The sequence below is a fragment of the Marmota flaviventris genome, chromosome 2, assembly GCF_047511675.1.
Source record: "Marmota flaviventris isolate mMarFla1 chromosome 2, mMarFla1.hap1, whole genome shotgun sequence".
NCBI classification, from domain to species: Eukaryota; Metazoa; Chordata; class Mammalia; order Rodentia; family Sciuridae; genus Marmota; species Marmota flaviventris.
The window spans coordinates 182332579-182347824 of NC_092499.1; the positions used below are offsets into that span (position 1 = coordinate 182332579).

The following is a 15246-nucleotide window of genomic DNA, read 5'->3' on the forward strand; positions in this document are numbered from 1 at the left end:
TTTTAAGATGTACTAAGTAACTGGGTTTTTTTGGTAGTGGAACTGAGCCCAGGGGCACTTCATTAGTGAGCTACATTCCTAGTTCTTTTTATTTTGACCCAGGTTCACCCTGAATTGCTGAGGTCTGGCTAAGTTGCTGGGGCTGGTTTCAAATTTGCAGTCTTCCTGCCTCGGTCTACTGAATTGCTGGGATTAGAGGCATGTGCCTGGTTGTACTAACTTAAAATATACACAGTAGATATTTTAAAAGACAGATTTTAGAGGTGTACACACATATTTTAGTTATACAGAAAAGAGAAGTACAGTTCTTTTTCAATAATCTCAAAATTTTCAGTTTTTATTAACCATTTTATGTACATTGATACTAAGTCCTGAAACTGATAGAAACATGTCCAGAGTTTCTTACATAGTTAATGTACAAATACTCATTTATATTTTGCATAATAATGAAAGTGAAAATAATACAATAGTTACAGTTACATAAAAATATGTACAAGGATACAAACTTTATTATCTGACTTATAAAAGTGTAGATACTACACAAAAAAATGAGATTATAATTTTCAGAAAAGGAAAATGTGACCAAAATCCCTTTTCTTCTTAGAATTTAAAAATAAAATTGCTGATAATAAATTCCTAATGGACAGCCAAATCTTGGACTAATTCAAATTAGCAAGGGTTATCGAGGTGAAGCATTATGCTTTTTTCCCCACAATGCTCGGGGTGGAACCCAGAACCTCAGGAATGTTAGACAAGCACTCTATCATTGAGCTACATGCCCAGTCCAACATCAGGCATTTAAAAAATAAGGTTTGTAGTTTAAAAATACATCTTCTAAAAATTAAAAATGGCTTATTCATTTTCTTCCAGATTCTGGAAACACACTAGGAAAAGTAAATGTTGAAAACTTGATTCTTTGGAAAGATGTACCTCTAGTTCTGGAAAACATTGTCAGGGGGACCTGGTGGTCAAACCCTAAGAAGAAACTCATGATATACCAATAATACTCAGAACAAAGAGGGAGAAATAATAAGCACCTGTTTTACTGATCTGCATTAGAATTATAAGACATGACATGATTTTAATGAGTTTTGAAAAGGATTTCAAATATTAGTTTAGAGAACCACTGATCTTATGACAACCTTGAAAATAGTATATCACACATTATCAAGATGCTATCTTTTTTTGGTGTGGGGGTATATTGGGCACTGAACTCAGGGGCACTCAACCACAGAGCCACATCCCCATCCCCTTTTTGTATTTTATTTAGAGACAGGGTCTCACTGAATTGCTTAGTGCCCAGCTTTTGCTGAGGCTGGCTTTGAATTCTGGATCCTCCTGCCTCAGCCTCCCAAGCCACTGGGGTCATAGGGATGTGCCGCTGCACCCAGCTCAAGATGCTATCTTACTAAGGAAATTTAGTTTTTAATAAGAGTAATTAGAATTTTATTCTACTGGCTTGAGAAGCAGTTTCCTATTTTGAATTACATGACAACACAATCATTAAGTTAATGTCATAAAAAGAATAATGATACTAGTTTAGAAAAGGAGCAAGAGCCTCTTTCACTGGGTTGTAACAATGAGCTCAGAGGGGTCAGGACTGGAAAGCAAGCACTGGGGGCAGGGCAGGGGCTCAGGTACCAAGCTGCTTATGTTCAAGGACAGAACAACACAAGGCACCCAGACAATTCAGAATGGCAGTGGCACCTGGATGCATAGTTACCATAGAGGGCCAGAGAAAGGCTGCTGCTGCATCAGCCTTGGCCCATGTACTATGGGAATCAATCCCTGCCTTCAATAGTAAATTGAAAATAGAAATATCTAAAAGCATACTTACCAAAAATAGATTATTTATGCTCATATTACAAAGCACAGAGGAGACATAAATTTTTTTTTTCTTCTGGTACTGGGGATGGAAACTAGGGATGTTCTACCTTTGAGCTACATTCTCAGTCCCTTTTAAAAGTATTATTATTTTTTATTTTGAGATAAGGTCTAGTTGCTAAGGCTAGCCTCCAACTCCTGCCTCAACTTCCAGAGTCAGGAAAATTGGTGTGTACCACTCTGCCTTGAAACATTTGATTATTATTGTCATTATTATTATTTAGTACCAGGGATTGAATCCAGGGGGACTTTACCATTTGAGCTACATCCCCAGCCCTTCTTAAAATATTTTATTTGGAGACAGGGTCTCTCTGAGTTGCTAAAGCTGGCTTTGAACTCATGATCCTTCTACCTCGGCCTCCCAAGCTGCTGGAATTACAGGCATGCACTACCATGCCTGCAACATTCGATTATTTTTAAAAGAAATCTAAACAATGATGAGGTTTCTCTTTACTTCATCTTAAAAACTAACTTTGAGGAACAAACACCTAAAAAATCCTATGACTATTAATATGTAACAAGGCACTTGAAACATTCCTTTCCAATCCAACTAAAAATATACCTGTCAACGTTCTGGGAAAAAACTTTTTAAAAAGCACTTAATTTTGGTGCAATTTTTCATGTAACCCAGTGATATTTATCATTTACAAGGCAGAAAGCCCCAACTTCCTGCAAAACAACCTGAAAAGTGCTTTCATCAGTAACAGGAACACTGCTAGTGGTTTGCTCTTTCACTGACAACATCCTGCAGTCGTTTGAGTAAAACATCATCATTTTCTTGGCAGAGGCGTTTGGCAGGTGATTCTGCATCTCCACTGATGGCTATTGCTCGCTTCTTGGTTCTCTGGTCACCTTGCCTTATCATGTTGTTGATGTCTTTCAAACTCTATGCAAAAGTAGAGAACGTGTGAATGAAAGGAGTGGGGTAGGGAAATACTAACAAAAACTGCTTTTTCCTACCCTCTTTTACTCAAATCTAAACATCGGAGTAGAAATTATTTTTTGAATCTAGACCAACCTCACAGGGATAGCTAGAACTAATTTTTTGGGTGATTTTAAAAGTTGATGAACCTCATAACAGCACTCCTCAGACCAAAGCAGCAGAAGCATGTGGGGACTTATTAAGAATACAGATTCTGAGTCAGACATTTTGGGGGTGGCCTCTAGAAATCCATATTTTGATAGGCCCTTCCAGTGATTTTGATGCTGTCTAAAGTTTGAGATCCTCTTCCTTAGAGTAGTGCTTTTCAAAGGTTAAGATGGTTACTAATCATCTGGGAATCTTGTTAAAATGCAGATTCAGATTTAGCTGGGGCCTCTGATTTTTTATTTCTAATAAGTTCCCAAGTGATGCTGATGTTGCTGGTTCATGAACCACCCTGAGTAGCAAGGACTCAGAGAAGTGACTCCTGAAAGATGTGCATCACAGTCATCTTGGAAGTGTGTAATAGTTAGAGTCTCAGAACTGCCTGCTAGTGTTTTGTTTTTCAGGAGGTCTGTGAGACAGGTTTTTGAGTTCAACCAGTTTCCCAGGTGATTCTGACTCATGGTTTCAGAATCACTACCTCAGAAATCAACTGGTCCAGGGCTGGTGCTGTAGCTCAGTGGTAGAGTGCTTGCCTAGCATGGGTGGCAATAGGTTTGATCCTCAGCACCACATAAAGTAAATAAATAAAATAAAGTTACAAAAAAAAAATTAAAAAAAAAAAAAGAAAGAAATCAACTAGTCCACCCCTTGATCACAAGCAAGGATCTCTTCTACATAGAAATCAATTTCTACGAGGAAGAAGTACAGGTCTGTATCTTAGTCAACTTTCTTTGCCAAATATAGTAATAACTCAGTAAGTGTCTGTTGGAACTGAATAGGAAATTAATGAGCTTAGGAGCTGCCATTGCATTTGGACCAAGAATTTATTCCAGTCAATACTGATCTGTCTTCTGGAGACATACTGAATATATCTGCTTGACAGCCCAAGATATATCTGAAAATGCCAATCATATATATCCCTATTCATCACTGTATGGAAATGAAGATGAAGATAATATTTTCATAAGAGTGTACATAAGAGGAGGCCCTTGTTTTCAGACTTTTCACTATCGTGGTTGTCATCCATCAAATGCACTTGAAAGTGCATTCCTAGTCCTTTAAACTTAATATTCACCAACGAGGAATGTGCTACAGTTCCAACTACTCAGAGATTGAGGTAAGAGGATCACTTAAATCCCGAAGTTCAAGGCCAGCCTGGATATAGTGAGATTGTGTCTCAAACTCAAACACACACACACACACACACACACACACACACACACACACACAACACTCCCCCCATGTCTGATCACTTGTAGATGCTGCCTTCCTGATCTCTTCTTGAACAGGGATATCCATGGGACTTTTGAAGTGAACTCTTTTAACACACCAATAACAATAGATCAATAGATATAGCAGTATATTCAACAGAATATACTGCTCCTTTTTATTTTCTACTTCCTTTTTTTCAGTGCTAGACCCAGAGTCTCATGCCTGCTAGGAAGCACTACACTACTGTATTGCACCCCTGCCCCCTGAATATACTGGCCCTGTTGTGTATTTTATTTAGGGACAGGGCCTCACTGAGTCGCTTAGTGCCTCACTTTTGCTAAGGCTTTGAACTTGTGATCCTCCTGTCTCAGCCTACTGAACCCCTGGGATAACAGGCGTGCACTACCTCGCCCAGCTGGAGCAGTTGATATTTTATCAGTAGTAACTTTACAAAAAAAAACAAAACCAGAATCAATGATTACTGACTGATAATTTGAAAGCCATTATTATTATTATTAATTTTTTTGGGGGGTAAAGTTACTAGAAATCCAACTTTTCTGGCAAAGTTATATGACAATCTTAGCTTGAAATCCATTTTTTTTTTTTAAATGTGGTTTTGGGGATCGAACCCAGTGCTTTACAGGTGCTAGGCAAGCGCTCTACCACTGAGCCACGACACTAGCCCTGAAATCCAATTTTAACAAGTACACTCACTTAAGTTGTTTTGGAGTGAAGTCTCTGTGCACCTTACCTTAGAAGGACTGCCATTGAACTTGTACAGCAGAGCACTCCTTGGTGTAAGGCCTGACCCATTCTTGTGTGGCGAAACATAAATGGAATGCTGCTGAGAAATTCGGCGTGGTGAACCAGGTTGTTGCTTAATATGTGGAAAAGGAGAGAGTGGTGGAGCATCCATCTAAAGTAACCCAAAAATCAGATTAAAAAAAAAATTTTTTTTCTTGTTTTGAACTCACCTTTGTTTTTGTTTTTTTTTGTACTGGGAATTGAACCCAAGGGTGCTTTATCACTGAGTCACATCCCCAGCCCTTTTTATTTTTATTTTGAGACAGACAGGGTCTTGCTAAGTTGCTAAGGCTGGCTTTGAACTTGTGATCCTCCTGCCTCAGCTTCCCGAGTGGCTGGGATTACAGGTGTGCCATCACGCCCAGCTAGAGCTTTCTTTTTTATAGCCCATGCCTGGTCTTCTGGAGCTACCTCAGCCTAAACAATGGTAACACTTCCTCAGTCCAACTGTTACTGCCCAAACTGGGGTCTATGTAAACATTTCTCAGTATTACCTTTATTAAAGATCCAGGCCTACTTATTTCCTTTGAGAAAAACACTCAACTCACAATATAATAAGAGAAACCAAAAGCAACAGAAAAAAAAATACCCAAGTACCCAAATTAATTGTTTTAATATTTTCTTGTTCCCACTGAGCCTTGCCAATATGTATACCTAATTTTTAGCAATAAAACCACAGGTCTCTGATCTATAACAGCCTTACTCACTAATTTCCTAGTCATTCTATAATTAATTGCCAGTGAATATGCTACTATATAAAGCACCAGTGAGGCTTTAAACTATGCAATACTTATTTAGCAAAATACACCAACTATAATTATTAATTTAGTAATAAAATGTAAAACGTACCACATGATCCTGATTTGACAAGTCATATTTCAGTGCAAATGACTTCACTCTTCCTACATATATTGTATTGTAAAATTTGATAAGATCACCTCTTTCCTCTTTCACTGGTCCACTGGGACAGTTAGGTGTTTTTGTGGCATTTTCCAAATCTGTTAAAAAAAATTCAGTGTTGTGATAGGCTTACTTTAATATACAAGCTAGTGATTTGAATTATAGCCATCTTTATGATATAAAAAACCCCCACAAATCCTTATGAAAAGCAATTAGCATTTCCAGAGAAGGTTCATAAATCCATCTGCATTATTTATAGATCAAATTGGAATCTAAAGAAATATAAGCATGTGAACTAAAGGTGGTGCTCTTTCTCTAGATGCCACTTCAGCAAGCATTTTTCACAGCCATAGCCTTGAACTCACCATCAAGGTTGCACCATCCTTGGCTAGAATATAGTTAAAGCTTCATGGTATGGGTGGCAATAGCAAACCCTGAGCTTCAGATAACAAAAAGGCCTGCAGATATTCTGACTCTTTTTTAAAAGGTAAAAAAAAAAAAAAAATTTAAAAAATTTTTTTTTGTTGTTGTTGTAGATGGACACAATGCCTGTATTTTTATTTATTTTTATGTGGCGCTAAGGATCGAATCCAGGGCCTCACACATGCTAGGCGAGCGCTCTACCGCTGAGTCACAATCACAGCCCTCAAGGATGCCCTTTTAAAAAGAAATGATGTTTAATCAAGTTGTCCCATCAGTCCTATATAATAAGAACATATCATAGAGCAATCAAGAATGAGTTCTGCAGCCAGCCATCTCAGAGTTAGCACCCCTAACTGCCTCAGCCTACTGAACTACTGGTTATTAGCAATAAGAAACAAACAAAAAATAACAACAACAACAAAAAAAGGGTGTGGGGTGGGTATTGTGTGGATTAGCTGGGGAAAGCACATTTGCAAGGCTCTAGAAACCTAAGTGTTAACCATGGTGAGAATCTGTGTAGCAGAGAAAGGTGTAATTTTAGTGAATGTTATATTAACAGATAGAACAAAATGGATTTGCTAGGCAAGTGCTCTACCACTGAGCTACAACCCCAGCCCAAAATACAATAAATCTGACACTGCTTATAAACAAAATAGTAAATAAAAGCTGCTATTTACTGAGATATTACTGTAGGCAAGCCTTATGTTAAATATTCTATAATTCTTTTTAACAAGTCCTAAGTAAATACTGTAAAATTTTCAATTTACTATATCTACTTGAGCATTATTATGTTATTTAAGTCATAATTTAGTCCTCATAAGTCTTCAAATCAAGAATGCCAGCCTGGGGTGGTCTGCTAACATGGCAGTGAAGAATTCACAATCCACGAGTGGGGGGCTAATATGTTCATCAGGTAGCTCATTCTCCACAGGGCTGGTCTTAGGCATAGCTCAAACAATGAACAATGCTTTGCTAATTAATATAATCAACATCAGAAATGGGTTTTTGGTGATGAAAGAAGTGACCATTTATTAAGTGTGACTGTAACAGGGGTCCCTTTCACAAAATGGAGTCCACTTCATGCTTTGCTGCTAGACCACTGGCAACTTATTTTAAAACTGACATATTTATTCATCCTTCTTCTCCCTTTCCCCTTCCCAACCACAGGAGAAGGAAGATTAATTCCTGCCCTAAGTCGAGTTATCCGAACTTCTACTCACTATGCAAAAGAACAAAGATACTGTGAACCTGGACACAGAAATAACAGCTCTTTTAAGGACATAAGTCTTAGCATGGTGCATAAGATGACAACAGGGTGCAATCTTGCTTGTAGTGGCAGAAACATCTAGGGACTTATAAACAGGTAATTTCCTTAATTGGCTCCTCAAGAAGATCATGGACAGCTGTTTTCCCTGTCATTCATATTTTCAAATTTTAAGAATCTTTTATGTGTTTGATCAATGTATATATTTAGAGTAGAAAACTTCACCCAAAACACAGTTTACAGAGGACAAATTAATGATCCCTGTGGAAGAAAGCACATGACACATTCTTTTTCTCAAACTTATTTCCTTTCTTTTTTTTTTTTTTTGAGACAGAGTCTCACTATTTCACCCAGGCTGATCCTGAACTCATAAGCTCAGGTGATTCTCCCATCTCAGCCTCCCAAGTAGCTGGGACTATAGGCCAGAGTCACCATACCTAGCTTGTCTATTTCTTTTTTAAAAAATGTGTGTACTTCCCACCATACCTACATCATGACTCTGTGTTACCTGCATCCACTATGTGATGTACAAGATAATCAAAGGTGTATTACATACTGTTGTATACATGTCAAATTGGATAGCTTACCATCATCTGTCATTTCAAAATCACCATTTATATTACTGTATGCCACTTCTTTTGGAACACTTTTCAAAAGAACACTTCTATACACCTAAGGGCCAAAGGGAGGGAAAAGTATAGCTGAATCAAAGATGCACATGTTCAGCAAAATCAAAATAACAAGAGAAAAATATCAAGCCAATTAAAAAGAATGTGTCACATGGGTGATAATCAAAGATAAAATGTTATTAAATCTCTTAAGTGTAGACTAGGGCAAACATCATGGAAGAAGAAATACTAAGGCAGAGCCTATTACCTAAAATGTACCATCTTAGTTTATAAAAAAAAAAAAATTAAGAAGTAACTAGTCTCATAACAGGTTCTTATGAAATAAAAATCACCTCAAAGATAAGAACTCATTCTTCCTTTGAATTCATTTTCATTTTTTTAAGTTATCTTTTTCTTTAACATTTATTTATTTATTTATTTTTGTGGTGCTAAGGATTGAACCAAGCACCTTGCATATGCTAGATGAGTGCTCTACCGCTGAGCCCCAGCCCCAGCTTTGGGTTGCCCCTAGAGCATTCCAATCTCCTTTCTGATGGAGAAAAGGAAATTTTTTTCCTCCCTGATTTTTCTACCTCCAAGATAGCTGGAAAAACAAGTTCCATTTCCTTTTATCCTATAGGTAATTGATCTTGAGAAGATATTCAGAAAGTAGTGGCTAGGCCCATTTTTAACCTACATTACTCATCTTAAACATCTTTAGGGACAATCTGAACCTCTCTAGATTCTGCTCCTGAGGAGTTTTTCCTAATGAAAAGACCCAGAAACTTTTAGTTTGTCAAAAGACTTAAATTCCTGTAGTTGGCCTTTTCCAAGTCTCTATCTATACTACCCACCACTGGTCTATTTTGGGGCTTCAGGAAAGAAGTAAAACTACTTTTAGGTTCTCTTACAAGGAGGTATGACTATCTGCCCTAACTTTCTCTTTCTGTCTGTGACCTCCAGGTCCAAAAAGGAGGCTATTATATACTACCTAACAGCAAAGCAAATAGATTCTTGAATGACCAAAGCCTTAAGTTGTTTTCTGCTGCAATAGTAACAATGGGAATTGAAAGTTCATTAAATACTTCCTAGGTACCAGAGTACCATGCCAACATTTTACATTTCCATGCTAGAAAGGATTTACTAGATTCTCATCACAACTATTGTAATAAATTATCAGAGATGCTTAACATCTAATCAAAGACGCAAATGTAAAGATTCTCCATAGATGGCAGAAGAAGCTGTAATTAAATAAATTAATCCTCAAATTTCACCAGATTTAAACATTATCAGAGAATCAAGATTTAAATTATTTTTTAGTTGTAGACAGACACGATACATTTATTTATTTATCTATTTATTTATTAGTAGTTATTTTTTTAATTACAGTTGGACATGATACCTTTATTCCAAACATTTAGTTTTTTATGTGGTGCTGAGGATAGAACCCAGATAGAATCTGTGTATGCTAGATGAGCGCTCTACCGCTGAGCCACAACCCCAGCCCCAATTATTTTATTTATTTATTTTAACGTGATGCTGAGATTGAACCCAGTGCATCACACATGCTAAGCAAGCGCCCTACCACTGAGCCGCAACCCCAGCCTGAGAATCAAGTTTTATATAATGAAGACATATTATTATAATACATCTTTCACTAGACTTCCTAGTACAAAATGTCTCCCCACAAGAAATGGACAAACAGAATGGCAGTTCTTGTGAGAAGTACATCTAAGCATTTGGATGAGTCAGAAACAAGACTTCTCAGCTTCTGCTAAAATTGTCCTTTAATGAAACTAGCTCTTGAGTTTAATGGTATCCACTAAACCAGATAATCTAAAGTTAAATAAATTAATCCTCAATTTAATACAGTAAAACTATAAAGGAGGTTTATCTTTTATGTAACTCATTAGACAAAAAAAAAATAGTACAAATCTATTTTTGGATAGTAGGAAAAAGAATGTAACTCACATGACTATTAGCTTGAGGCTGATTCCTATAACTTTTCATTATTTCTTGAAAAGTTCTTTCTTCTTTTGTTACCTAAGAGAAATAAAAAGCTACATTTGCCAACTGGCTTTTGAAAGAAAAATGGTTTGAACAAAAACTTCAATTATAGGTTGGCACTGAGAGCAGCCTTGCAGAAAAGCCATTAACCCAAGGGCAATCCATGACTAAAACCCACTAACATTTATGATTTTTACTACCTTTAAAGTTCAGGTTTTTATGGCCAGTGGGGGGACTCAGTTAATAGTTTCATTAATCAAAAAGCACTGAAATTGCTAAGATATAAATCTACTGAGAATGCATTTCTTTATAAAAAGAATGAGATAAGAAAACTCAGACCTGCTGAACCCCATGCAGTCTCCAGTTTTCTTAGTTTTAAGTACTTATTTAAGAGTAATTTAACTACATATTAAATAATAGAAACTGTTTTACAGTGATTCACAGTAAAACTGAATAGCTATTATAGAATTAGTTTTTTAACATTTCAGGACAGAGTAGGGTTTCTAATATTTAGATGTCAAGAGGTGGCTCACAGAAAGGAAATATGGTTAGTGATCCAAAAGCAAATCCATTTTGTTCTGTTAATATAACATTCACTAAAATTACACCTTTCTCTGCTACATAGTCTATTAGCACTAAACCTGCTGTCTACAATGATGAGCTAGAAATGACAAAAACCTGAACTCTGACAGTTTTCTGGAAAATAGAAATGGTTAGTTTTTAACATTTATTAAGACCTATTTTGTACAGAGATTTTTAAAGAAGCATTGTGGGAGGAGGTGCTCACAAAGGAGTTTGAAAACATGTCCTTTACTTTAAAAATCTTTAAAAAATTACTTCTTAAAATTGTATTCACGAGGAGGAGGGAGGAAGTGCTGGGGAGTGATATTACCAAATTATATTGTTGTATTGTGTGCATGCACAAATATGTAACAACAAATCCCATCACTATCTACAACTATAATGTACCAATTTAAAAATATTAAAAATATGGGGATTGCATATACAAGGGCCTGGGTTCAATTCCCAGCACCAAAAAAAAAAAAAAAAAAAAAAAGTAGGGGAACAAAAAACCAACTATACATCAGTTAGAACTGATGGTTTGGCCTACAGTCAAGACAAAAGTAGAAAGAAATTTTTCAGATACAGAATCTTAAAAAACAAGTAAAATATGCTATTTTATGTCTTAAAACATGGTGTAGCATGGACTGGGGTTGTGGCTCAGCGGTAAAGCGCTCGCCTAGCATGTGTGAGACCCTGGGTTCCATCCTCAGTACCACATAAAAATGAATAAGTAAAATAAAGGTATTGTGTCCAACTACAACTAAAAAATAAATATATAAAGAAAAAAACATGGTGTAGCAACTTAAAGTAAAATGCATTTCTGAGGCAGCACGATAAAACACCAGAAAGAAATATAGAAGCATTTTGTTTTTTTTTTTCCTTTTTTGGGCAATACTGAGGACCGAACCCAGGGGCACTCTGCCACTGAGTGACAACCCTAGCCCTTTTTATTTTGAGACAAACTTGCTAAATTGCTGAGGCTGGCTTCAAACTTGTAATCCTCCTATCTCACTCTCCTGAATTCCTGGAATTACAGGCGTGTACGACCACATCAGGCTAGTACAGAAGGTATTTTACATTAGATTATAAGTGAGGAGATCCTAGGTTGCTACTTACTGTGTAACTTGGGCCAAATTATTTTGAGTTTTGGGCCTCATTAATTCACCTAAAATGTAATGATTATTTAGTTTATAAGTATCACATCAGAAACGTCAAGGAGTAGGGGTGGAAATGGCATTATTCATATATTCTCTTTTATGACCAATTTACTCTTATGAAATGAAAAGCTGTTTATGATGAAACTAACTGAAGAGTCCAGGGAATAGAGTATCTTAAAATTACTACTTAATAATAGTGGGTACTGTTGTTTTGTAGCACAAAAGCAAACGAAGGATCAAGTTCAAGAAATTTTTGCTTGATATTTTAAATAAGGTAACTAGAGCCAAGACCTTCTCTATGCTTACCTTCGCCATGATGTAAAAGGCACAAAGAAGGAGCTGGTCCAAATGCCTATCTTTCATCAAATCAGGGCAGTGAACTAAGGTGAATTCAAAACATGTCCATATCTTTCTTCGTAATTCATTTGAAACATCCAGTTTTAAACATAAATCGCGTAAGCGTACACTTGCTAAATGATAAACCTAAGATATAAGATAACACATTGATATAAAAAAATTAAGTGAGTCATTTCTCAAGCTTTTATGTTTTACCACTGAACATGGGCTTACAGACCAAGACAAAACAATATCTAGGCTGCTGATATTTTACTTAAAATTTCTGTTCAATAACACTAGTTAACTGCTATGGCAAGAGTACACAGATTAAAGAGAAATTCTCTTTGGAATAACCCTTGCACCCCCAGTTTGGGACTAGGGATTGAACCTAGGGTGCTCTACCACTGAACTACAACACCAGTGCTTTTTTGAGACAGGGTCTCACTAAATTGCAGAGGCTGGCCTTAAACTTTGCAATCCTCTTCCCTCAGCTCCCAAACCACTGGGATTAGTCAAGCAGATCTTTAGCATACTTTAAAAAACTTCCCCTCCCCCTATTTTATGGTGCTGGGGATCAAATCCAGGGTCTCTTATATGCTAGACAGGTGCTCTATGAATGAGCTACATTATGAATGAGCTACATATCCAGCCCCTAAAAACACTTTTTAAAGATGCTACTTGTTATTCTATGTTATTAACTATAGATGGGGCTGGGGATGTGGCTCAAGCGGTAGCGCGCTCGCCTGGCATGCGTGCGGCCCTGGTTCGATCCTCAGCACCCATACAAACAAAGATGTTGAGTCCGCTGAAAACTTAAAAAAAAAAAAATATTAAAAAAATTCTCTCTCGCTCTCTCTTTAAAAAAAAAAAAAAAACATAGAAAGTAAGAAATACTAAAAAGTAGGGTTTATCTACATGATGACCATTATGAATGCATAATTTTTCAAGTGGTCAGGAGTTTATGTTTGTTTTCTTTGGGTTTAGGTAAAATTGTTAGAAAGGTTAACATAGCAGACAGTAAAGAACTAAAAGTTGGGGCTGGAGTTGTAGCTCAGTGGTAGAGCACTCGCCTAGCAGGTATAAGCACTGGGTTTGATCCTCAGCCCCACATAAAAATACATGAAATAAAAATATTGTGTCCATCTACAACAACAACAACAACAAAAAACTAAAAATAAATAAATAAATAATTTTTTTTGGATACTGCAGATTGAGCTCAGAGGTACTTTACCACTGAGCCACACCCCCAGTCCTTTTTACTTTTTATTTTGAAACAGAGTCTCCCTAAGTTGCTTAAGGCCTAAGTTGCTGAGGCTAGCCTCAAAACTTTGATCCCCCTGCCTCAGCCTCCCAAATTGCTGGGATTACAGGTGTGAGCCACTGCTTCTGGGGAAGGCTTCAAAGAATAGGTTTGTGTGCAAAATCATCTGGAGAATCAACTGCCCCAAAATGCACAAATAAAATAATTACAGTTGAAAGCAACAAAAGACAATGAACATTATTGTAGAAACCAGGACTGTTTCCCAGTGTCTGGTCTCTTTTTTTTTTCTACGTAACAAAACTCTTGCCACTTGCCCTCCTGAAAATTCTAAGCAGCACTGGTGAATATAACTTCTGAGATGGGTTCTAAAGGTAAGAGCGAATGCATTTTTTTTTCCTTGTTGGTGCTGGGGATTGAACCCAGGTCCTTGGGCATGCTAGGCAAGCACTTTAGTAACTGAGCTATATCCCCAGCCACTGGAATGCAGATTTGATAGCTAGAGTAGGAGCAATTATTTTGAGTTGAGTTAGCCACAACTGGGGTTGTGGCTCAATGGCTAGAACATTTGCCTCACACACATGAGGCACCAGGTTTGGTGCACCAAATCAGCACCACATAAAAATAAATAACAAAATAAAGATATCGTGTTCATCTATAACTAAAAACAAACAAAAAAAAAAAACCTAAAAAATCCCTAGAAAGAACCTAAGTTATTATTATTATTTTTTTTATTTTTTTGTGGTCCTGGAGATTGAACACAGCAATACTCTATTACTGAGCTACATTGCTTGTCCTATTATATTTCATTTAGAGTCAGAGTCTCACTGAGTTGCTCAGGGCCTTGCTAAGTTGCTGAGGCTGGCTTTGAACTCACAATCCTCCTGCCTCAGCCTCCTGAGCCGCAGGGATTACAGGCATGTGCCACCATGCCCAGCGCCCTTTTTTATTCTTTAATGAATCAAAGGATATTACCAGCAAAATGAAAAAATGACTCACAAAATGGAAGAAAATATCTATAAATTATGAATGTGATAGGGATTAATATCAATATCAAGAATATATTTAGGGCTGGGATTGTGGCTCAGCGGTAGAGCGCTCGCCTAGCACGGGCAAGACCCAGGTTCAACCCTGAGCACCACATAAAAATAAAGGCATTGTGTTGTGTCCATCTACACCTAAAAAATAAATATTAAAAAAATATATTTAAAGAGCTCCTATAACTCAACCAGAAAATAAATTAAAAATTATTAAATTAAAAATTGAAGGGGCTGGGGATATGGCTCAAGTGGAAGCGCACTTGCCTGGCATGTGTGCGGCCTGGGTTCGATCCTCAGCACCACATACAAATAAAGATGTTGTGTCCACCGAAAACGAAAAAAATAAATATTAAAAAATTCTCTAAAAAAAAAAAAATTAAAAATTATTCAGATGGGGCTCGAGTTGTGGCTCAGCAGTAGAGCGCTCGCCTAGCACATGTGAGGCCCTGGGTTCAATCCTCAACACCACATAAAAATAGATAAAAAACATTAAAAAAAATTAGTCAGAGGGGCTGCAGTTGTAGCTCTGTGGTACAGCACTTACAGACACTGGGTTTGATCCTCAGCACCACATAAAAATAAATAAAGTTATGTGTCTCTCTATAACTAAAAAGAAAGAAAGAAAAAAAGACAAATTTATCAAAAAAACATTGGGCAGAGTACTTGAATAGACATCTCTCCAAAGACAATACATAGAAGGCC

The 15246-nt window shown here is 36.9% G+C and overlaps 1 protein-coding gene across 3 annotated transcripts in view; it reads right to left on the reverse strand.

The window, feature by feature from the left end:
- Window positions 1-311: 311 nt before the first annotated feature.
- Window positions 312-15246, reverse strand: part of Rbl1 (RB transcriptional corepressor like 1) — a 58972-nt gene continuing 44037 nt past the window's right edge. For all 3 annotated transcript variants that reach the window (XM_027945353.3, XM_071608912.1, XM_071608913.1), the window contains 6 exons: window positions 12217-12393; window positions 10154-10225; window positions 8162-8246; window positions 5837-5985; window positions 4935-5099; window positions 312-2770 (listed from right to left, as the gene is read on the reverse strand). In XM_027945353.3, coding sequence (XP_027801154.2) covers window positions 2600-2770; window positions 4935-5099; window positions 5837-5985; window positions 8162-8246; window positions 10154-10225; window positions 12217-12393 — 819 coding nt within the window. In that variant the 3' untranslated portion in view covers window positions 312-2599. The remainder of the gene's footprint in view (window positions 2771-4934; window positions 5100-5836; window positions 5986-8161; window positions 8247-10153; window positions 10226-12216; window positions 12394-15246) is intronic.